General features: G+C 44.8%; 1 protein-coding gene across 2 annotated transcripts in view; it reads right to left on the reverse strand.

Annotated features, from left to right (window-relative positions):
- MIDN (midnolin) overlaps positions 1-25,664 on the reverse strand; it is a 43,826-nt gene that overhangs the window by 12,865 nt on the left and 5,297 nt on the right. The window contains exons 1-7 of one of the 2 annotated variants that reach the window (XM_066636130.1): positions 20,109-20,183; positions 19,439-19,664; positions 16,831-16,918; positions 15,784-15,846; positions 4,985-5,416; positions 3,541-3,673; positions 2,255-2,542 (exon numbers count right to left, since the gene is read on the reverse strand). In XM_066636130.1, coding sequence (XP_066492227.1) covers positions 2,255-2,542; positions 3,541-3,673; positions 4,985-5,416; positions 15,784-15,846; positions 16,831-16,918; positions 19,439-19,656 — 1,222 coding nt within the window. In that variant the 5' untranslated portion in view covers positions 19,657-19,664; positions 20,109-20,183. Of the gene's footprint in view, positions 1-2,254; positions 2,543-3,540; positions 3,674-4,984; positions 5,417-15,783; positions 15,847-16,830; positions 16,919-19,438; positions 19,665-20,108; positions 20,184-25,664 lie in introns of those variants that run through there. The other variant, XM_066636129.1, reaches the window with a different exon arrangement.

Here is a 25,664-nt window from a genome sequence, read left to right on the forward strand (position 1 = left end):
GTTCCACTATATCCTTTTTGAGATGTGGAGACCAGAACTGTATGCAATACTCCAGATGTGGCCTTACCATCAATTTGTACAATGGCATAATAATATTGGTCGTTTTATTCTTAAGCCCTACTCCTAAATCCAACACTAACAATTACAACACAATGGCACCACCTGGATACAGGCTGTGTGCTTTCAATATGCGGTCTAATGACAATAAGGGAACATGCAGGGTGTTTGAGGGGGCCAGAAGAGAGTTAACTATCATGGATTACATTCCTGTGTATTTTCTGCTACTGTGAACAGACAGTACCTTTTGGAATTCAAGCTTCAGAATTTTGAAAAACAAAAAAGCACTGAGAAATCTGTAGGTGAAGTTTGACATGCAAATGGCAATTTAACTCTCGGATTCATTAAAAACACAGGCGTACGATACATGAGGGAATTCAAAGAAATCACACATGAGACGGTATCCCTACAATTTTCAGGGTAGGAATATATTAAACTAGAACCTATAGAGCAATTTCTGGGGAACTGCCGAGGTCAGGGGTGTCAAACTCATTTCATACAGAGGGCCGAAGTTAGCAATCATGTAACCTGCTGAGGGCCAGAAGTGACATCAAATCTGATTTGTATTTTCGAGATATGAGAGAGCCCAATTATCACACTGGGAGAGCCAATTTGTAACGGGGATGGATAAATTGCTTGTAGGGGCAGCATTTGGGCCATGGGCCTTATGTTTGACACCCCTGGCCTAGGTAGTACCTGCTGGTTCCTAGGATTCCTGAGCAGGCTGAGGAAGTCCTGAAAGGCTTTCAGCAGGAGTAACCAAGGACAGAATTTGGAATTTTCTGCATGCAGAACAGGTTCTACTACTAAGCTACAGCCCATCCTCAGGGCATTTCTGGAGAGCTGAACTGAACCAGAGTCGTTAACCTGGTTTGGGGTGTGAGTGAGTGGTTCAGTGAACCAGAACCAAAACTGAACCTCAGATCCCTTGGTTGCTTTGAGTTAAACCCCAAAACACAAAAAGTGGTAAATGACTTAGAATGGTGGTTTGAGGATCAGGTACTACACTGCAAATTGATGCAGTTTTCTTTTCCTGGTTTGTCCTAGCTGGATATTTTGCTCATAAAAACCTTTGGACAAATTCAAATACAAGTTTTAAAAAGATATTTTCTCAAGTCAAAATTGGTTTGTTTTTTTTTAACAGATTTCCATTGTAAGCAGTAAGTTTTTTGTGGACAAAGCTGATCTGAGCAAGTTCCCAAACTGTTAGCATCTGAGCTGAAATTGAACTGAAGAGTTAGCAGAGGAACCTAAACCGGAACAGAAGCCAAATTTTTAACAGTTTGGCTCCCTGCACAGCCACATCATAGAATGTGAATATGTGAAAAAGGGATTCTACAAAGTCTCTCAGTTTCACAAACAAAACAAACCCTGCTGGTCTTTATAGGTATTGGACTGATGCAGCAATACATTACCATTACTGAGCAAGACAGCAAACTCAACACTGCTTTATGATGCCTCAGAGATTCTAATTTATAAAGCAGAATCATGTTAACGGACTACAGGAATTAATAATTAATCATGTTATAATTATTAGCACAACAGTAGAAGTGAGGTCAGCCTATCCCCCATCTAAAACACCATAACACCACTTCCTTAGTCTTCCTCCTCTGATGCTTCTGCCTCCTTTCCTTCTTCCCCAGGGTAGAGACCTATTTGTTTATTCTGAAGTGCCACATATATTAGTACTGCAATATATACAAAATATAACTACAAAATAGTCAAGTCCCTAGCGTTCAATGCAGCAAGGAATGTGGAGGGGGGAGAGCTCTTCTCCATCAGAACTGCAGTCACATTAAGAAATGAATTAAAAAAAACAATCTAGGGGGTGTAGCCCCACAATTTACCACCACACCCTCACATCGGCAAGCCAATTTGAAAACAAGGGGTGGGTTGAGTCCTGACACAGCACCACCCTTACCCAGTCATTAGGCAACTTCTAGGTCCAAGATCTAGCCCTTGGCAAGGTAGTTTAATGATCCTGGGAACACAACTTTGCACAACCTCTTTTTAAAAAGCCGAGTTTTTCTTCAAGTCCATGCCAATTCATCTTCTGAACAATTTGCAACTTACCTGGTTCATAAAAAAACTGGCAGAGCCTACCAAACATACAACCAAGTGAGCGCCCTCAGAGAGAGGTCATGATAAAGCTGCTCAAAGACAACCCTGAAAGATAGCCAATCACAAGGCAACTCACCAGAAGGCTTGCAAGTCCCCACTTGGCTCGGACACGGGACCCCGGAGTGCAAGGGTTGGCTAGCAACGGCAGCCAGTTTGTCTGAGGTAGTGTTGTTGACAAGATCTGGGGAGGGTGGTGGCGAAGATGACAAGGAGCACTGTGTCTGACACCGGAGCTGGGTCAAAGACTGTGGCATACCCTGGTAATGCCGGGTGGCACTCAGGAGGTCATTGAGGATCTGGAGGATGGTGCCAATGTCCCGACGCGGTCGCCCACTGCTATCTTGGCAGTTCGGATGCAAAGTGCCTGCAGAGGGGGAGGAGGGGGGACAAAATGAAAAGAGAGAACACATAAAACTGTGGCTATCTACCCCTACCCATTGCTACTGTAATGTACTGGATATATGCTATTTTCTCAGAGGACTTAGTAGCTCTTTCTAAATAAAATAATGAAGTTGCTAGCCCTTGCAGTACCTATTTAATTGCTACAGAACATTTTGCTACATGCAGTTTTATTTTGAAAATAATTTCTCTGTCATTAAGAGGCATCAAGAGCATACTTTTATGTTCCTGTATGAGGTGAAACTAGTTTTTAAAGAGACAAGGCAGATTTCTAGCCATCATAGAACCAGCTTTCTGGGCCAGGCTAATGGCTCCACTAATTCAAGCTTGCCATTTTCCAGGAAGCACAGGGAAAGGCTGGGCATGTACTGTAAGATCCTAGCTTTTAAGCAGATCAGAGGCACATTAACTGAGAATACTGTGGCTGAACTTCTCACTAAAACTATAGCTACAATTCCACATAGGTTTACCCAAAAATAAATCCCACCGAGTTCACCAAGGCTCGCTTTAGAATCTACATGCTTAGGATTATGCTGTGCAAACAGCAATTAACGAACAATGCTCCGTGTCCTTTATCAAAGAAAATATTGTGGTAGTGGTCATCACAGCATCCTGTGGCCATGAGTTTCACTGGTTGTGTGAAGAAAGAGCTCTCTACAGCTCATTTTTTATCATGGTGTTGACTTCATCACTGCTACCATCTTTAGAAAGCTCAAAGTAAAGCACATATAAGACCCAAAGGACAAGATACGCCTACATGAACAGCAGAAACCACATTACAGCCATTAAATGTCCCCAATCATTTGCTGGAGGGGTGGGAAAGTTTCAAACTTCAGAGTTCTTCAATTGTGAAAAGTCACACCTCTCACATTATCTATTCTGTGAAACTCTGAAGCTTGCTATACCAATGCCCATCTATATTGGCCCACCAGAAGAACAACAAGAAGCTCAGCATGGCCGTACCGGAAAATGTGCCCGAGAAAACCCCGGGGGCGTGGTTAACAAAGCTTTCAATCACAGCGCCGGGTTTGCGGGAACGGGAAGGCTGAGCTGGGCTGGTGTTGGGTGAACTGGTACTCCGTGTGGTGCAGTCCACCTGTGGAAAGTGGAAGAGACAAAAATAAGCACATTTGCAAACGTTCCCCAGTAAAGCTTGTTACTATCGGAAGCTTTAAAGCAACCCTCCTGATTTCATTTTTATAGGGTAAAGGAGAGATGACACTAGCAATGGTAGAAGCCAGGAGCCAGGCAAGGGGACAGAGGTTTATGATTTGGGAGTCATGACTGAAAGGTCTCTCTCAGTCCCAAAAGAATGAAATCTGGTTACTGAGGGAGGGGGGAAAGCTCTGCACATGCTTAATATGGCTCACTGACCCCAAGTGCTAGTATCAAAAACTAGATTCTAGAGTTAATCCAATAGTAAACTGTGGAACTAGGAGTGTATGTTTTGTGAGCCAGAAGGACTTCACAGTCATAGAAGACAACTAGATAAGAGGAGCTGAACTGAAGAGGCAAAGATGAACACCTCCCCTCCTCTGATTCAGACTCCCATGTTCTCACCCTCCCTTAAAGCACCACTGGGACTACAAGTTTACTTGTTTTGAAAAACTGAAATTCTCAAGATTCTGAGTCCAAATTACAGAATACATCCTGTCCCAAATATGGAGCCCACCTCCAGCCTCATTCCTAACTGACATGGGAAAAAAAACACGTATATACTCCCAGGTGAGTTTCTGCTCTGCCCTTTTTATCCTACAGATGGTGGTTGTCAGATTTTACCTTTGGTTAGCGCCCTGCCTCAGTTTTGCACACAGCACCTGGTTGCTCATTGGCAACAGAACGGTTATTGCAGAGAAATATAGGGCACTTTTGAGAACAGAACTGCTTCCCCACCAGGGAGCTTGCAACATAGCCTGTTCTCTTCCCATAATCTATTGCTAACAGCTTCAGTATCACTGAGCCTAAATGAGCTCTGAGATCAATCAATGGGACCCTGCTCTCTGGCTCACTATCAACAGAGTTTGCCTGACAGGGCCTTCTTGGTGTTAGCACTGCAGCCATGCGACTTCATCCCTGAAGTGAGAGCAGGCAAGTTCCTTCTCTTCCTAGATTAGAAAGAGAAGTTGGATTGCAGATTGGAATTTTCAATCTGGAGAAACCGGGAATGGAACTCAAGGTTCTCTCGACACAAAGCATGTATTCTACCAGTGAGCTCCGGCTCCCTCCCTTCAACAGTTTTTAATATTCTGCTAAATAATTAGACTGCCGCTACTGGTTTTTAAATTTATAGATATCTTAACCATTTTACTCGTATACATATGTCTTATGTCACTTTTATGTTTCAGCTGAAAAGCAGGGTGTAAATGAATGAATTAACAATATCTTAAGGAACAAGACCAGTACTGACCTCTGAACACGAAGAGACTACACCACCGCCGTTCACTGCTTGTGTGCTGGCCCCATGTGACCGGAACATGCCTGCTGTGACGGGTGTAGGGTGGGCAGCGCTACAGTACATGGGTGTGGCCTGGGCTGGTGATGAAGAAGCAGTAGGGCTGGGGCTTTGCTGGCAAGCAGGTGCCATGGGAACACGGGTGAAACCAGAACTGCCACCATGGAGAGTACGGCAATTTGGGGCAGCCGGGGTGCTGACTGGCACTGGCGTTGCTGCAGCCGTCCCTCCACCTCCGGCTGGTTCTCCACGGCTGGCTAGGACATGACGGTGCTGCAGTTGGCCGCCACTCTGCTGGGCCGCTAGCTGCAGTTGAACGAACATCATGTGATCCCCGACACGCAGGGCAAGGGTCAGAGGAGACCTTCCTGATAGGAAGTCATTTACCTGGGAAAGGGAAGAACAGGAGAAAAATCAGGGAGGGTTAGAAAAAGACCATTCCAGAAGTTTTCTTCCAGAAACAGGTGCAATTCTTTCCAAAAATAGCAGGAATGTAGAATGTAGTGTTGCGTTCAGGATTCAGCCGTTTTAAGCATCTGAATTTTCATTTTTTTAAAAACACAAAACTAAGTTTCTAGACCTTATGGCCAAAAACATACAAACGACAGCATGCAAACTTTTATAAAGCTACCCTGCCTAGTTGCCTGGACACAATTCTCTACTCATCACAGGTGAGCAGCAATAGAGAGGTGGGTCTCAGGCACAGTGGCCATACTTTTTGTTTGACTGAGGCCAACTCTGAGAGTTACAAATGCAGAGAGGTTACTCTCTGAGGTGAAACACACCTCAGCCATTGGGCATGGGCTCCAGACTACAGTCGGCTGAAGTGTTTATTATATGGTGGCTGCTCCTGGATCACTCTGATACAGCAACAAGCCCCCATGTGAGCACTATATGTCCCAGAGTTAAAGAGCTCCATGCTTTGGCAGTCAATGGCTGCAGCTCCACTGAACCGAGCTGCACTTAGGCCATTGTGGATCATGGAGAGTGTCAGCCAGTGCAATAAAACTTGCTGTGTCTCGTCAGCTTCCAGTTCAGTTGCAACCCATAACTCAGAAGGAGGCACAAACCCTGCCCCCCCCTCCGCAAGGATCACTTTGGACAGACCACACCTTCAGGGTCTGCCAGGATTGGGGCAGGGAGGCTTCAGAGCAAAGCTGGCCTCTAGGAAGGGGGTGGGTAGGGAAAGGCAGTGGTAAATATTTGCCTAGCCAGGTGGGGTTCACTGTTCTAGGGTGGAGTCCTCTAAAAAAAAAAAAAAAGAAGACTGAAGCTGAGATGCAAGTAGAAATTCTGTCTCTAGCAACCAAACAGAAAAGGGGTGGGGGAGAGAAGAGAAGCAAAGTTGGGTTATTTTCCTAGCCTCTCCCCCTGCCCTGCCCTACTAACCAACCAAAACAAGACTCTGCAAATGCAACAGGCAGTTCTTAAGCCAGGGTTTTCACCTGGCTGCATTCTCTCTTTTTAAATGGAAGACATCATGCTCCTAGGCTGTATGATGGCAAAGATATGCTCAGAGACACCAGGAGTGAGCCCCTTTGGCATAGGGGAAGTTAATAAAGCCTCTTGAGCACACAGAGAATGCATCAGCTTCCACCAGCAGTCCTCAGTCTGCCCCTCAGTCACCCCAGCAGGGTTTAGAGTGCTCTGGCGCAAATTGAGCCATAATAAAAAAAAACAAAAATGCCACATTTTATTGGGCTAATTCAATCTCAAAAGGTAAGAAGAAGTCTGACCACTGGTACAGAATTGCCTACTCTAATTGGCAGCTCTCCCTGGTCTTGGGCCATCGATTTTCAATCTTTTTCATCTCATGGCACACTGACAAGGCACAAAAATTGTCAAGGCACACCATCAGTTTGACAATTGACAAGGCACACCGCACTGACAGCAGGGGCTCACATCCCCCAGTGGCCCTACTAACAAATGATCCTCCTCCAAACTCCCACGGCACACCTGCAGACCATCTGTGCCACACAAGTGTACCATGGCACAGTGGTTGAAAATGGCTGTCTGGGCAGAGAAAGGCCTTGCAGAACTCTGCAAACCAAGACCTTTTTTAACTGAAGATGACAATTCATCTTGGGACCTCCTGGATGCAAAACCGCTCTCGGCCCCCACAGCTACAGTCCTGTACTTGCAAGTCAACCACTACTTATGAAACTCCCCACTTCCTTGCAATGCACTTTAATGTCCCTCCCCTCCCACCCACTTTTTACCCCAGCTGAAATGTCAGAAGAGAAGAAGAAGAGGTACTACCCATGCCCCAAGGGAGAGTTCTTTACCTCCCCACTTCGCCTCCATAAGGCTTGCAGGAATTCTTCTCCCACCTTACCCCACAGCCCCATTGCAACACACACACACACACACACACACACACACACACACACACACACACACACGGGCCCTCAAGGTTTCTGAGAAACCCGTGGGAACAACAGCTCCAGTAGTGCAACCCAACAGCTCAGTGTGCGTGCCAGATGGAGGCCACAGAAGGAAGAGGTGGGCGGGGAGGAGACGCTGCAGGTTTCGGACACTGCTGGAGGGGAAGGAGGAGGGGACAAACAGCGTCCATGGGCTGCTCTTTGCCAAGAGGAAGAACTGGGGATATGAAACATCACCTTGCACGATTTTAAAATGTGACACTATTAAGAAAAAAAATGCAGGATTGTCTATCTAATGCAATATTTAGAACACCACAAAGAGCAAGTTTGAATTACTACTTTGCCATTGAGCAAGGTGCACTGTTGGAACCCCTTTTTTAAAAATGCCAGTATCTTTAAAGGCATATCAAGAGTGGCTCTGAGCATATGCAGAATTCCCACACACTGTGCCCCCTCAACCAAATCACATGTGAGTATATGAAACTGCCTTTTACTAAGTTAGACATGGATCTATCTAGAGTTATTCAGAGTGTCAGGTAGAGAGAGGCCTGTCCCAGCCCTGCTATTGGATATCCTTTTAAATTCAGACTGAACCCTAAGATCTTCTGCATGTAAGGCACACACCTTACCACTGAGCTATGGATGCTTTGCATACACAGGGTCAAAGGTTCAAGCCTAGTAGCTCCAGTTAAAGATCTCAGATGGCAAGGGCTGAGCCAGGCCCGAGACCTTGAGAAACTGCTGCCAAGTCAGATGACGTGGGGCTCAATGGATCGATAGCCTGGCTCTGAAAAATGCAGCTCCTGCGGAGGCGTCTGGATGGCTGCTGTCAGAAACAGGATGCTAGGCTTCAGTGAAGCTTCACAAAAAAGAGTTCTGCCTGACCAGACCAAAGGCACATCTAAGTTCAGCATTCTGCTTCCATCAGAGGACAATTGTAAGCTTACAAGCTCAAGCATGAAGGCAACAACCTCATCGCCAACTCTCAGTAATATTAGAGAGATTGCCCCTGCACATGGAGGTTCCATTTAGCTGTTGCTGCCATCAGGAGAGCAGCCCTGTTGAAGATGCATCCTTAGCCATAAGCTCTGAAAGCTCAATGGAAACTCTTAATCACAATTTTAACCTCAAGCTTTACACTCCTTTTTGTGAACTATTTTGAATTATAGTCTTATTATTGAATGTTTTTGTATGTTAATGTCCTGACAATTTATACACATTTATGTACTGTATACCATTGTTGGATAGTTCTGCACTTCACTAAAAAAAGGGAAAGCTAGGCACAGAAGCCCTCTGCATTGGACTGTTCAACCCTGAGGATGAAAAACAGGGCAGGACAATTGTCTTGCTGCTGGTTTGTAAGCTTGTGGTTGTCCATTATTGGAAACAGAATGCTGGGCTCAGATGGACCTTTGGTCTATTCTGGCCAGACAACCATTCCATTCTTGCTAAGGGCTCAACCTCAGGAAATCCCATGCAGGTCTGAAGGACCACTAACGATGCCTCTGGACTGTTCCAAGGAGGGTAGAGCAAAAGTGGCATGTCGGATCCCAAATATCATTCCCAATCCCCCATCAGACTACGGCAAGCCAGTCACGAATTCCTCTCAGTCCAGCCACAAAGGACTCTCTGCAGTCAGCTCCTTTCCCTCCCACCCCCATGCCAGTCACGACTCCCAGCCTAGTCTCCCCGTGCACAGTACCCGCCCCCGCTGGCTGAACAAAAGACTGCTTGGGCACCCGCCCAGTGGAGAAACCAGCGCATCCAGCAAGCTATGGAACAAGAGGCAGTTTTTTGGGGGGGAAAGAGGGAAGAAAGAGGCAGCAGCTGCAAAAATCCCTCTCTCATCACGTGCAAACCCATCTTTGGTATGAGGTGTGCCCCCCCACATCCCCCCCTCCAGGAATCCCCTTTTCTTGGGTGTCTGAATGGAAGCCATTCCTTTGTTCTTGGGCGCACCAAGCTGTCACAGATGGCGATTACCATATGCAGAAAAAGCCCTTGGAAGCTCAGAGAATGGGCTGCCCTCCCTCCACCTGAAAATGCACCCCCCACCTCCTTGCTGTGGTTTCAGTAGCGCCTGGAGACTCAGGCTTATGCTGACCCCAAGATATGTACACCATCCTCTTGAAAGGTTAGTAAGGGACTGAGCATATTTTCTCATATATGACTGCTGTCAGAAACAAAGTATGGCATGGCAGATACAGGGTTAAGTCTTGACGTGGAGACCTGAGTTTGTCAGGGCCACAGACCTCTGCCTGGGCCACAGACTCCTCCTATGAGCCTGAACACACCTCTCTCTGCTTCTGCCTCTTAGCTCCTCTGTCCATGGAATTGCAGCAATCTACCTCACCAGGTGGTGAGTGTAACAAAAGCCACTATGTACCACACCAATCAGACCAAAGATCAAAGAAGCCCTTAAGCACCAAGCAGCTACTGCATCTGGAATCAGACCTCTCAAAAATGGTGGCAACCAAGTCACAGGTAGGTTGAGCAAGGCTAGCCAAGAGATCACTCAAGGTCACACAGCTAGGCCCTTTGAAGCCAGGATTAACTGCAATGCTTTATTACAAAATGCAAACCCTGCAAAATCAGCCCCATTAGCCTTAAGTCTGCATATCAGACTGCCCATACCAGACCACAGCCCATGGTAAAAGGTTAGCACAGACTAAATCTACGCAGTAAATAGCTGTGAAGAGATTCTCAATCTCAAGAGTTTCTCAAGGAAAGTACCCAGCAAGAACACCTCTGAGCATGAACAGAGCACACTATTCCTCAGGTCTTCCCCAGCCTTCTTACTAAGCTAGATCTATGCCCATGGACTCTCTGCAATTCTCCTTTAAAGCTTCTCTCCAAATCCTCTACACTAGCCACTAGATGCACTGTCCCTCCCTTGGAAGAGAGGCTGGTGTCTCTCTCTCTCTCTCTCTCCTTGCAATCTACCAGTTCCAGCTCCCATCCCACGTGGCCTCCTCTCTCCTCCACATTCTTTTGACGTCAGAGGCCAGCTCCAACCTGGCAGAGACGTCCCTGGGCAGCCAGCTGACTCACACCTGCCCAGTGCCTCCCTCTCTGACCCTACTTCGTCATTAGCAGAGGCCACTCTGAGGATGAAGGGCCCACGCCAGGCACCTCCACACCACAAGCTCCTGACAGCACTAAAAATAACACTTTCTTCACTGCTTGGGTTTTTAAATAAAAAATTTAAAGGAATAGTTCTCTCATACAGGATTCTCAGCCAGTTCCTGAGAACCTAAGCCAGCTGGCCTTCTCCACAAGGTTGGTGTCAGAGATAGCAGTATAGAGAAGCTACAAAAGGAGTCTGCAGCCCAACACCTGCTTATATTTGGTTTGATTACCCCTTCACCTTTCTTGCCACTTACAGACCAGTTCAACAATCTCTTAACAATCTCTCTCTTGGAAACAGGTTGGTTAGGACTAAGGAACCAATCTGACAAAATAAACCAATGAATATGGGACCAAGCCCCAAATCCTGATTAAAACCTGCCAAGGGTCTCAACAAGTGATTAATTTCACAAGATAGAAGGTGTCTGAGCTCAGCTCCATTTGGAAATTCCATCTTCTGGTCTGAAATTATCAGACCCAGATTTTTTTAATCTATATGTATACCTGGAGTACGCAATGACAAGAAAAAATACACTCTTTACACATTCAGGGGCATCACCACTCACATGCCTGTTCCAGTATGGTAAACCAGCATTGAAAAGCAGCTTTAGGATTGGACAGTGGCTCGATTCTTAACACACTTGCCTTCCCCAACTATCAGCATGCCAGCAAAAATGTAATTGGCAGTCTACAAAGCAATTACTACTGTACAGCAACTTCTGGAGAAAGGATGGTGTCTACTCTAAAGTAAGAGGTTTCAAGATTGCACTCCTCAGAATGGAGTTGCTGGGGGAGAAGGAAAAAGACATTTTCTCCATCTACCTCCAGGTGTTTGGAGAGACTGCAATGATGGGAACCACTCTCTGAAACATTTTCTTTCTCCCTTGAATTTGAGACATTTTTCCTGGGGAACTGGTGGGGCAGAGGAAAAAAAACAGAGGGAAGAACAGAAAAAGAAAAGGATAAATTTAATTGATTGCCTCTGAATCCAACTCAAGCTCCAGCAAATTCTGGTTCCCAGAAATGAAGGATGACTCAGGGTACACTGAATTCCTTCTCCACAAGCGTTCAAAGTGGTTGGCCCGAGGTAACCCTCATTTCCCTTCCCCACCACGGCGGGTGGGTGAGTGGCACCGCCAGCACAGCAGGGGGCACAGAGTCTGCCTGTGTCTCTGCAGCGGCTCTTCAGTAGGTGACAAGCGTCATATCTTGGATACACAAGAGGAAAAAACATGTTCGTGCACCCGCACAAAAACCTCTGAGATCCTCTGCCCCTGTCCAGGGTCAACCAGGGGCACCAGGTTGGAACAATCATGACTGGAGAGCAAGCGAGGATTTCACTCTGCTCTGGAGAAGGGACAAGCCACGGGTGAGGAGAGAGAAGAGGGTGCAAATGGGAGAGCAGACCCCCCTTTCCTCAAAAACAGGATACCTCCTCTCCCACCCTCTGCAAAAGTGGTATGTGTAGAATTTCAATAGGACACAGGGACTGCGTTCCAGAGACAAGAAGCAAAACAAAACAAAACGAAATAATCTATGCTCTGCATTTCTGCCTTTCTTCTGTATCCTTCACACATACATCTTCCCCCACCCACCCAAGAATGCATTCTCCTATCCTAACAAAGATAGACAAGAAAAGAGCAAGTTAAAGAGCAAGGTCATTTTTCATGCAAGGGGGAGGGGAAATTGGGAAGGCAATAGGTCAAGAATGGAGTACATCTTGAATGGTTTCAATTTAAATGCACACCTGGGAGTGTAGTTTTCCTCCCCTCCTCCTAGGAACTCCCATTTCTCTAAAGCAGAAGCATATATTAAATAAGGCAACATTTGTCACCACCGACTTCACGTAACTTCTTTTTCCGGATCTCACAAAAAACCCAACCTACCATATCTTCTGCAATTAGACTACACTAACTGGATATGGTAAGGCAGGGATGTTTGCCCACACACCCCCACCCAGCTGTGATAAGGAGGAAGATTTAAGAGAGACTGTTAACCATCATTGACTCCCTGTCTGCCCCCCCCCTTGCTGCATACCAAACACTGGAGGAAGTGGATTTCACTGCTATTGTCAGAGAAGCTGCCTGACGTAAGCAGGACGCAAACCCACCACTGCATGAATGAGGAGGTGTGGCTTCCTCTCTTTCTTCCCCCCATATACCCCACCTCTAGTAACTGTCAGTTCCTTTCTATTGAAGATTAAAAAACCCAAAGCCTGCCAGCTGATCTACAAATTATTGCGGATGTGGGGTACAGAGGTGGGGGCAGAGAGACAGACATCAGCCATTTTTCTACAACAGCTACTGGCCATCTGGTAACATCCCCCTCACTGTTTGAAATAAAGCTGGGATGCATTTGGGGGGGGGGGTCACCCAGCTAGAGCTTCAAAAGCTATTTCACTATACTTTCTATTTTTAGGAGCTGGTGTCAAAGCAAATTATTTAGCCAATAATCATTTGGCTTGGGTCCCTCTCCCAAGCCAAGAGTTCAGCTGCACCCCACCCTCCCAAAAAACAAGCAAGCTGGAGTGGGGAAGTTGCCTCACATTCTTCCACTCCAAAGGGGTTGCAGGCAGCTGCTGAGAAAAAGCTCTGCAAAGGGAGGAAGGAAGCAGAGGGAAGGCAGGCAGAGATGACAACAGAAGCCATATAATCAGAGCCAGCCGACATCAGAAACAGATGGCTAGCTGGCTGGGGCTCCATCTCAACTCCACCCTTCGGGGCCCCTCCTCATTCCTGCAATACAGGAGTCCCCACCCTTCCTTTTCTGGAGAAACCAGGGAGGAGAGAAAGCCCAGCATAACCCCCTTATCATTAAGGTAATGGTAGGAGAGGTGGGAGAAGAGATCAATCCAACCCCCCCAGCTGTCGGCTCTGTGGCTCCATTCCTTTTAAAGCCATCTTTTCCCCCTAAGGTTGAGGCAATGAGGCAGCAAGACTGCGCCAGGAATCTTAAGCACTGGGGCGACCTTCTCCTCCCCCATTCTCAAGCATTCCTGGCAGCCCATGTGGGATCACCAGACACCCTCAGCCTCCCAGACAACATGCATCCTTAATGGCACATACAGTATATTTTTTTCCTTCTCTCTTTAAGAACAAAATGATGTGTGTACATATATTATGGAGCAGTGGAGAATTAGGGAGGGGAAGAACATGCATGCCAGATGAGAATTACCAGAAGGGGAGGAGGAAGGACCAGAGTAACATGTGGAATATGCAAAGACTGAAGTCACAAAAGGAGGGGCAGAGTTAAGGGGAGGAAGCAATGAAGCTGGAAATTAAGAAGGCTTTCATGCTTGTGGGCAGTGCCAGCATTGGGTCAGGGAAGCTTCCTATACCTTCTCCCTTCTTTCCCAAGCACACTAGGTTTCATTTGAAATTAAGAACCAACACAATTGTGCATTTCAGAAACAAACGGAATCAGGAGAAAAGGAGCAGCAATCAAACTAAGGGCTTTGACAGGATATTAAGGTAATGAGTTCTGGGCACAAGAGCCCTGACCTAGCCCCCCCCCAATCGCTATGATCTCCTTGTGGAGTGGGGTTGAGGCATTCTTCTCTCCCCTCCCGTTTTGAAAAAAATACTTGCTAGAAGATGCACACTACCTCTCTATGGGCTCCAAAACAGACTGAGGAAGGGGCAGGAACTAAAAAACATCCCAACTCATGAAATCCCATCCCAAGGGCATCCCAACTCATGAAATGGCCATGAAGTGACCCCAGGGTCTAACCAAGTTGAAGTTCTCTGTCTCTGTCTCTGTCTCTCTCTCTCTCTCTCACACACACACACACACACACACTCACACGGTGAAAGGTTAACAGAACTTTGCTCTCAAAGGTTCAACTAGCATCTTTGTCCAATAATTGTTGATGTGTCTGCATCCACAACACTTCAAGTTTCTGTTTCTCAATGTTTCCTTTACTCAAAATAATTGCATATTCTTCCCATTTTACCCTTGCCTTTTCCATTTCACTCCCTTTCCCTGTTGTCTCATTTATGCATGTATCAATTTCTAGACTGTAAGCCCCTCAGGGCAGGAGCCTCCTATTTGTTCTTTGTAAAGCACCAGGTACATAGTGCTTACACAGAACTAATGGAGAATAGTAATAAATCAATTAAACCCACCTGGAGTCTTTTTCTTTGTAAAAAAACTCCACACTTGGGGTTTTGGAACAGGGAAGGGGGGAAAAGATGGTGTTGATCAGCCATTTTCTGTTAGTTTCTTAAAAGACACAAACTTATAAGTGACAAGAGTATATCACTTCGGAATTGTATTCTGGAACCAAAAGTGACAAAAATATTTCGTGCATACACTATACAATATGTAAGTCATGATTTGTCCCCTATTCTCAGGTGAGCGCACATATGAGTGCAACCTCAGTCTGTCAGTGAAAATCCACTGGACAGTTTGGCTGAATTGTGTCCACTGCATGCAGGTGTTAGTCAGATTCATAGCATGCAAATATAGAAGTAAAAATGGGGTGGACAACAAGACTATTGGGGGAAAACTAGGATGGAATGTCTCACCTAAATATTTTGTAATAAATAGGGTAACCCCCAAAGTTCCCCTCCAAATGGTAGGTACCAGTTTGGCACCCTCCCCTTGCTTCCTTACTGGTACCTCCCTGTATGCAGCCAGCTACCAAACAACTGCTTCACATGCAGACTAAATGCAACCACTATTCTCCCCCAGGGGTACCAAATCTAAAAGCTGACCATGTTTGAAGGGAGCAAGGTTTTGCATCAGTGGCCAACAAGATAAGAGGGTGTACTTGGAAGCACCAAACATAACTCAATTAGAAGGGGAACAATCAAGTTATAAGTAGAGAACATATCTGTTCCTCCCACTCCCATTCACAAACGCAGCTACATTCTGGACATTAACAGATGACTCGTTAGCGTCCTCTCTTAAGTAAGTGAAGAAAAGGTGATGGATAGGACTCAATAATATTTCCCCTTTTATGCTTCTAGCAAATTCAGGCCATCCTGCAGACTAGAAACTTGGCATTGCAGAGTGTTAATTTTTCTCTTTAAAAAATAAAAAGAAACCAGAAATCAGAAAAAATAACTCTGTCACTGTCCTAGCCTCAAAACTATATCAATTTCACCAAACTTCCCTGATGCTTCATCTTCCATCATCACCACGTAGACAAGACAAAGCTAAATATTCAAAGAAATATTGGTGGTCATTCACATACTTCACTTCCTCCCCTCGCCCCCACTACAGACAGTTTCTCTTTCTTACCTGAGTTTCTGTTAAGCTTTCCAATGCCTGCATCACGGACTGTTCTGGTCTAGATGCTTGCGACTGTAGAAGAAAGGGGAAAAATGATGAGACTCCTCATTTTGCTTCTATATAGTTGCCTACACAGAGTTAAAGCTCTCCTCAAGGTGACCATGGTGAGAGAAGTTGTACAAAAGATTTTTCTAAGATGGTCACAAACAACTATATGAAAGGTTGGCTAATCATTTTGATGGGCTTGTTCGCAAGTTATAAAAATGACAAATATGGGGTGGTGAGAAGGAAGCAGGGATGAAAGGTGAGAGACTCCTGTTGGCATGGTCACAAGATGGGTCGCACATACATGCACATCTTGAGTTGGAGGCAAGTGACAGATCCTATTAGTGGCAAATGCCTGTTCATACATGCAGTCATCTACCAGCAGAATAAGCATGTATGAACAGTTCCACTGTAGCGTCAAGGATATAACACGGCTCTTTTTGTTCCCTCTCTCCCCTAGGAGTAATTTTCTTACTACAGAAGGGGCTCATAGTGCAATCATATGTATGCTAACTTGAAAACAAGTCCCACTGAGTTAAAAAGCATTTACTCTGAAGTACAGGCATGCACCACTTAACAACGGATCGCTTAACAGACTGCAAAGTGCAACAAAGAGGCTCTTAATGAAACAATCAGGTCTCCCATAGCCTGCAGCAGAGTGTCGGTTTACACAAGAGGCTCTTAAAGCAAAGAAGAGGCAATCTGTCTCCAGTAGCCTGAACAGCAGAGTGTCTGGCAGGGAGTGTCTGTTTACACAACAAAGGCACCAGGCTGCGCTGAATGTTCACTTAACAACCTAATCGCATAGCAATGGGAATCGGAGAATATTGTTAAGTGGCGCACACCTGTATTCACTGAAGCAAAACTTTAAGCCATTTCCGTCCAAAGCTGCATACATGCAAAACGGATCCAATTTGTTCATCTATGGGTTGGGCAAAAACAGGTTAAAGATGGAAATGGCTGGATAAGACTGTGTGTTTGAGTTGTAAAAGAGGGAAAAATCACTTTTACCATCAAGCCAGCTTCCACTGTAGGTACCAGAGTCAACTTGCTTCCGTCTCCGACCCCCAGATCTTGCAGCTTGCCCGAACTAAGGCGACTAAATTGAGGGAGGGAAGAGAAACATGTTGTCTCAATCCTTTATGTAATAAGAAATTTATAAATATGTCTTAAGCTTTTCTTAGCACAGTAACTACAACTGTAACCTTACGCAAATTGAATGTACATTTTATTGTGTGGGATGTAACTACTGAAGAAAGAGATGGGGCAGGGGAAGAAGAAGGAAAAAAGTTTTTAAATGCTTCTTTATTGAAATTAGCCCATGTAGTGGGATAAACTGTAGCACCAATCTTTTGTCTTTTTGATATCCTTTTTGCCCTCCCCCTACATGCTTCATCCCGTCTCTGGTCTCTCCCTTTTCCGTTTCTTATGTAAACATCACCATCATAAGTCTCTCTCTCTCTCTCTCTCTCTCTCTCTCTCTGCCGCCCCCAGACAGAGGACTGTTGTACCGCAGTCATCTGTCAAGTAACTATCTCTTTCCAAACCCCCTACAATTCCAGACAATTGGAGTGACAAAACCCGGAGAGCTGAGAGATATTTTAAAACCGTCGAGAGAGAATCAGAAGAGCAACTTACAAATTTTGGCAGTGGGGATGCATATAGGTGGCAGGGATTTTTTTTTTTTTTAATGGTACCATTCAAAGATATGGGGGTGGGAATCCAACACATAAATATAAAATAAAATTACTGCACCTCCTCCGTGAAAAGTGTTCCCATTTTTGGAAAGTGTGTTACAAGTTTGAATTGTTTTCACATATTGCCGCGTGTGCGTGCGTGTGTGTGTGTGTGTGTAGAACAGAAAGATGAAGCAGTTCCTTTTTACTCAGTAATAAAAAGTGATTTTTCTAATTTAAAATGTTTTAAAACAGATCAGAAAGAGAGAAGCAACATGATTAAATATCTCTAAACCAACTCACACACACAGGGTGTGTGTGATTGGAGGTGGGGGGGGTGAGAACAAGGAGAGATTCCAGGCTTGATCCTACAAGGACAGACCTGCTTTGCATTTTAAGAACCAATCAGCCTTCCATTCTTTAACAAAGCTAGGGGGAATTTGTTTGAACAAAGGGAGAAGGCCTACAGAACAAGGAATACCCCCACCCTAGCCCTCATAAGCTCATGGCTGCAATCAAATATTTCCCCTCTTCCCACACCCAAGTCTTGCTTTCTGATTCTGAGACATTCTTTGCAAGACATTCAATTAATACCTATTAAAATAGCAGTTTGCACGGTGATGATGTGTGCGCCTGCATAATGTGTATGTGCGTGTGCAGTTCCTGTGTATGCACTTGTATGCTACCCAAATTCAACCTTCAGAACAAAGGACACCTTCGTAAGAAGACCAGAAGGTGAAGATCAAGGGTTTGGTTAAAAAATTCTCTCTGGATCACCACAAAACCCTTAGGAAAGAAGGGCTAATTTTGTTTCTTTCAAGATGTCTGGGATAATTCCTATTCTGGAGAGAAAAATCTACATCTAGAATGACAGAAACAAATTTTGTTTCCCTCACACAGACACATTTTTGGCATCACAACCCCAGATTGGTATTTCAAAGCACATTACATGGATTATTTAGGTGCTGCTCTTCCACAAGGTTTAAAGAGAATGCTTTTTTAAAAAAAGGACTGGGGGAGGGTGAAGAAATTGGGGGGTAGGAGTTGCTCCCATGTTTTGAGTGACAAGAGATATTTGGGGGCCTTACAGACAACAAGCACCAACCTGCATGCTCCACCCCCTCACATGAACCCCCCTCCAGTCCCTTTGCTACATGCCTGGAAGACAAATGAACTTCAATTACTTTTGCATGTGAGATTTTCACACACACATGAATTCACATATTCCGAAAATGATTTATACATCAAAATTTTCTGCATGCTTACTCAGAAGTAAGCCCCACCAAGTTCACCAGGGTTCATTCCAAGTGGGTGAATTTAAAGTCACAGCCTTACAGCATAGCCCTATGCATGCTTACTCAGAAGTAAACCCCATTGTGTCCAGTAGGGCTTACCCCTAGGAAAGCATGCACAGCATTGGAGCCTAAGCTCTTTCATTCAGAAACAGGTCTCACTGTGAACAATGGGACTTATTCCTAGGTAACCATGCAGAAGATCATGGCCATAAACATAAAGGTTTACATAGATTTCTATAAAGAGATACATATCAAAGACAATATATGGATAAACAAGTGCACGGGAAAGTGTCTTTACAGTTAATATGTGCTTATATCAAAATAATAAAAAAAGACCATAATAAAACTAATGCATGCAATTATAATATATACACTGGCATCTCTCTCTATTCTCATTTTCTCTCTCATTTGACATAAATGAGTATTGATAGAGATATGAACAGGGGCAGAGAGAGATAGAGAAATTCAGATACATGCATGCATGCATACAAAGAACAAATCAAGTTAGTCTATGTGCAATTTATCCCAACACTTTCACAGACTTTTCTATTTCTATACCTTTATTAAAATTTTACTCAAGTTCCAAAAGTGAGGAGTTGCTTTCCAATCCCTTTAGCCCCACCTTTCAAAACAGATGCAATAAATTACCTTTCTTTGTGTAAGAGCGCCAACCGCTCCTTAGGTACCTTCAGCCTCTGGGACAGCCTCCGCTTCAAGCCTTCCACCGTCTCTTCCAGGGGGACAGAGAGCTCATACCGGGCCCCAGTGGTTGTGTGGATGTGAACATTCATGGAAGGGTCACTCTGGACAGCTTCGCAAGCTGGGGGCCCCCGGCTGCAGCTCCTGGGGGTGGGTTGGTGGTCCATTCGATTACCTGGAGGAGGGGGGGGCAGGATGGGGGACAGACAAGAGATCAGGAAGGCAGCCAGCAGACAAAGAAGCTCTTTTCCGCTGCATACACACGAGACCAGAGTGACTCCCCCTCCCGTCTCCTCCTCCTCCTCCTCTTTCTCTCTTCCTGGAGTAATCCAAGGGCAACTGCTTTGCTTATGTCCTTTATATACGATCAAATTTTTAAAAAACAAAATAAAATAAAAATCCTTCACCAGGCCATGCTTGGCCCTTTAACCCTCCACCTGAAATCGTTACCCCCCAAGGCAACTTAGAGGATCTGGTTTTCAACAGGACAATGGGGATCAAAAGAAAAAATCTGTTTTCTGATTCCAAAGCAAGGAGATTAGAAACGTGAGGAGGAGGAGGAGGAGGAAATCTAAGTTAAAAACTAAAATAATATATATGTATTTCTCTTCTTGCCAACCTTGGGCTCGAACCTGGGGCCACACAGCCGCGAAGCAGCCGCCGCTGCCGCTCCCGAGATCTGGTGTGAAAGTAACCAGCGTCGGGAAGAGACAGAAGAGGAGGGGAGGGGAGGGGAAAAAAGTTATAATGTATCAACGTTCTAAAAGGGGGCGTGGCTTCTTTGCCCTCCCCATTCATTCTTTACTCCCTTTTTTTTCCCTCTCCGGGTTCAGCCCCGCCCTGACCAATCAGACGTCTCCGAACGCCGAGACGCCAGCGCTGGGCACCAATGGCAGCTGGCCCGGTGCTTCCCCCACGTGGAAAGAGACCGGATACTTCCACTCTCGCAGTGCCCCCCCACCAGAGCAGCAGCGGGGGGGGGGGCTGGCAGGACGGAGTCGTTCTCCGCCCACACACTTTTACAAAGGTAACCCTCCCCACATTTCCTCCCCCTCCCTCCTTTTTTAAAGGGCCATTCATAATCTCTTTCTCCTACAACAAAGAGCTTCCTATCATGATATGGGCTGTGTGTTAGTGTGAAATCGATATATTTTCCTTATATAGGGCTGATTATTTATTTATGCTGTAGGACAATGCAATATCAATTATTTATACAATGCATAGTGTTAATTATAATCATTTCACTAATATTTTCTTGAACCACTGCAAAACCCTAACACATTAATTTGGTGTTTCCAAGATTTAAATTCTAAGTGGTCAAAGATGATGTTCTTTAGAAGAACATCAGAAGAAACCCCATTGTGTCCAGTAGGGCTTACTCCTAGGAAAGCATCTGGCCTAGAACATTCTTGGTGTCTCATTAATGAACAGCAAATTATAATAATTCAGATGATTTTAAAAAGGGATTAGACCAACTCAAGAAAGAGGAAAGGTCTACCATGATGGTTCATGCAATCTCCATGGTCAAAGGCAGTTTACCTCTGAATACCACTTGCTCAAAAGAAACAGGCTGTTGCCCTCAGGCCTTCATATGAGCTTCTCAGAAATATCTGATTGGCCACTGTGGAAAGCAAATTTCTGGGTGAAACAGGAAGCAAGATATTTGGCTGGCTGGTCCTTTGGTCTGGGTAAGGACTCTCCTTATGTTCCAACAGATCAATTCAGGCACCAAAACTTTCAAATGATAAAATGGCCAAATGGAATGGCAACCAAGGGAGGTGAATCATGTGAAGGGCTCCTGAATCGGTTTGTGTTCAATGGGACTTACTTCCCCATAAGTGTATGCAGCACTGAGGTCCTATAGCTCCATATACTATAGCTACACATGACTACTCTGACATAAGCTCCACTGACCTGAATTGAAACTACTCCTAAGTAAATCGTGTGTAAGATTTGCAGCCTCAGTCTAAAATTATGAGAACAAGGGCAATTGTAAACCCCTTCTTGGAGTGCAAGAGGGGTTAGAAACTTGAAAATGTAACTAAGGCTGGAAATAGTACTAATTACAATTAATAGATACCTAGAGGATTAAAATCAACAGGATTTTTAAAAAGAAACAAAGGGAAAAAATACCACCCACCCCATTATTATGGGGGAAGAGATAGTGTGTGTGTATAGCCATCAATTCATAGGGGATCTAGACGTTCTTCACAAATTTTTATAACTACCCTTGAGGTAATAACTTTGAACAAGGAGAATTTGAAATTAGGTTTTAACATCTGGCTTCTCAAAATTGTCTCAAAAATGGTCTCATCTCTCTTCCCTCTCCTGCAATCTTTCCAGATTAATGGTGCTTCATTTCACAACTCTCCCCCTACATGACCCCCATGTCAAAGGTTCTTAGTCCTAAAATTTGCTCCAAATGTCAGATCTTAGTCTGCATACATGTGTACAGCTAATCAAATGTGCCCTTGAGCATACACAGAGTTCATTTTGCTTCATCTGGAATGAAATGGAGGTGCGACCAAGTTCTCAGCTCATTTTAAAAAGACCCTGGGGTGGGGTGGAGGAGGCTGCAGGTATCACAGAAGGAATCAAGAGACCACTCTGACTCAGGGGCAGATTCAAGGGGGGGCATTGGTGCATGGGTCCCCCCAAACTGTCTACCAGCAGGGAAGGGCACCTGCCAGGCTGGGGAGCAAAATCGGGCACCAGGGGGGTGCCCACTGGGCGGGTGCTGGCAAGATTGGCTGGAATGGGAGCCAGTAGACCTGGGCTTCAAGTCCAGGTGGGAGCCCAGGCCTACCCAGCCAGCAGACCTGGGCTCCAAGGCTAGACAGGAGCCCAGGTCTATCCACCCAGCAAATCTTGGCCACAGAGGCCATAAAGTTCAATCCAGAGCCCAGGTCTATCTGCTTGGTTGACCTGGGCTCTGGAGTTGGTAGTGTTCATGATCTATCCCCCCTGAACACAAACACTGGATCCACCCCTGCTCTGGTTTCATGTCTAGAGGCAGCTACTCTAATTGGTGAGTTCCAAACAAGCCTGACTCCAGTTTGCCTGCACCACAGAGAAAGTTCCTAAGAGCTCCATGTGTCTTGAGAAATGAGATTATCTCCTTTAGAGGAAACTATGAAGTACATTCTGAAAGCAGAAAGTGTGCATCCATCACTGAGCTCAATTTCTAGCTGTTGGAGCTGTGACTTATTGTTGTATCAGTGAAGGAAAAACTTAGAAGGGGTACTGGGTACACAGTCCAATTCATGAAAATTCCAGCTCATTTAAAAAAAGAGAAAGAACAGAAAACCAATCTTCTAGTCCTCTAGAGAGCTTGAAAGCATATGGTCAGTACTTCAGTAAAGCCAGCAAAATGCTGAAGAAGGTTTACAGGCTAAGGAGAATGAAGTTTAGCATCCTCCATCATAAATAATAAGAAAGAAAATAAACAAGCAAATAGAGTTGCAAAACTTATACCAATCCTAGCTGTAAGTTGTCCATGTTCAAAGCTATGATTTGCATCAAGCACCTACAGCAGTGGTTCTCAAACTCTCTGGGACAGTTTGAGAGCCAGTAAGTCTTTGCAGGGGCGGGGGGGATGATCCCCAGGACATTGCTTCTGATCATGTGCAAAGTGTGCATGTATCGCTCTGCATGCACTTTCCCTGCTGCGGGGAGCCCTGCCAGAAAACGCGCCGGGCTCCCCGCTTGGGTAAGTGCACCCAAGCCCCTGCAGCCCCCTGAGCAGCACAATCCTGGGGATCGTGCCACTGCCACCTCCAGGCTGCCCCCACCCCTTAAGGGGGCAGAGACCAGGGACCTCAGACTGGGGCATCGCGACACCCCAGTTTGAATAGCACTGACCTACAGCTATGGTAATAGTCTGTGGGTTAGAAAAGAGATGTACTCTTTGCACATGATCAGAAGCAATGTCCATCACCCTGCATACAGCTGTATTGTTAATGTATTAATCTATCAATAATGCTGTAATAGTTAATTAGTAGCACTGTCTCCATGCATGATGTTTTACAGAGCATTAAAGGATAGGTCCCTTACCCAAAGACAGATTGAAGGAGAGTTATGGGATTCTGGGCAGTCTTCTGGACATTGGACACAATGAGAAAGAATAGATGGAGTCACTTAAGGGAACAGGACATTTATGTACCTCTGGGAAAGCCTTCCATGAATGAGGAGCATCAGGGGAGGAAGGGTAGAACTGTATGGAGAAGAATGAAAAGTCCCAGCCAATTCTAATGTGGCTGATTCAGTCAATAGCAGTTACTGTGTCTCTCTCAAGGTTAGAAGATAAAAATATTTTTTACTAGAACCAACATATATTTGTGTTGGAAAAGGAAAGCTTTTGAGCATCACAGAATTCTTCAGCACATAGGAAGCACTCTCTGTGAAACCCATAAACTTGCATTACTGTCACAGCAACCCAAGGAAGCCCATGAAATCTTTCTTTCTAGTCAGGCACTTTCTAGTTCAGATGTGAATTTTAGTGCTGAAAGCCATTTTTTTCTTATCTGACTAAGCATTGATTGGGGAGGGGGCTAATTGAAAGGAACTTGAAGCAAAGTAGGGAAGGACCTTAGAGGACAAAGGCCTTGCCCAGAAATGGGATTACCCTGGTTCTTAAATCAGATGGAGGCTTTGAGGGTTGTTGACACCCTCTAGGATAACCTGCAAAGGATCTAGGAAAGCTCCTAGTCAATCTTTCCTATAAGCTAGAGTGATCCAAGGACACCTCCGGAGAGCTCACCAGCTGGGATCATTATTTTTATATCTAAAAAACTTAAAATTCACAACTTTGATTCCTTCTGCACCCTGTTTATAAAGAAATACAAAACCAGGTTTTTGGTAGGTAGACACAATGGAAAAAACAGTATTGATTTTTTTTCTTTTTGGCCTTGAATTTGGGGTGCCTTGAGGACACGGTAGGTGCGTGTTTGTGTGGGGTTCACAGCCGGGGTTGGAGCTAGGTTGAGCATTGCATGGCTGGAACGTGTTGCCATTGCACAAAACCATTGAGTTTTCAGCTCTCTATTATATTCAAAACACACTTGCATATATGTATGTACTATACTGTGTCTGGCAAAATAGAACAGGGTATTCTCTAGAATGAGTCAGCAAAGCAAGAGCGCCTTCTGCTGGTACATGCTAAAATAGTGAAGCTAAGACACAATAGGGAGAGAAAGATGTGTATGTAGAGGAGATCATACTGGGACATAAATTTCATTATTATTTATATAGCAACCTCAGCATATATGGGATTTTATTGAGCATGACACAGAAGTTCCTGCCACCAAGGGCTTACAACATAAAAACAACAGTGATCTGTTTTGGGAAGGTGTATGGCAGTGCTATGCTTAAAAAGGAATCCCCACTATTCCTCATTTTAGTATAGTTATGCTCAGAGAAAAAAAATAAGACAGATATAATGATATATCTTTTTCTTGGATAATCATTTGCCATTGTAGTAGGAACTGGCAAGATTTGAAGTCACACAGGAATCTTCTGTAAGCAGGATGGAAAAGGAGTTCACTCTCAAGCACACATGGAACATGCTTGTCTACAAGATGCCCAATGTTACATGAACAACTACGTCAGTAAACAACCATACTCCGCAGGTACAGTGTTGGCTTACTTGCCACCACTAAAGCGTTATGTAGATCTCCAAACCTGGCACCAACAGCAGCCTGTGAAGCTGGGGTAGAGAATACAATGCTGATTTTGGAGAGCAAACATCTGCATTCAGCTGCCATAAGAGCATAGGCAGAAATTCCATTGTGAAGTAGTATAAAGGGTGACAAAGAATTTTTGCTGAACAGCCAGAACATAAATACTGTACAGGTTTTTACTGTACATATTATACACGTACTGTATATACTTAATGTTTGAAGTTAATTGTATGGTTTCTTAGAGAGCAATTGAGCAGAACCTTGCCTGCGCACTTTTCCTTGTATTTCCACAATAACAGGAACTAAAAACTTTTAATGACAGCTGAATGTTCTGGAGGAATAGGAAGAGTGGAATCAAAACTGACAGGATGGTTTGGGGATATCACAATCTTTAAGCCTTAGCTCTCTGAGCATGGTAAGAATTGCAAAACTTTTTGGAATTTGGATGCTACCAGTGGGAGAAGGGGGGAGATAAATCAATACCACTTGACTGTTTT

The sequence above is a fragment of the Tiliqua scincoides genome, chromosome 8 (genome assembly GCF_035046505.1).
Source record: "Tiliqua scincoides isolate rTilSci1 chromosome 8, rTilSci1.hap2, whole genome shotgun sequence".
Taxonomy (NCBI): domain Eukaryota; kingdom Metazoa; phylum Chordata; class Lepidosauria; order Squamata; family Scincidae; genus Tiliqua; species Tiliqua scincoides.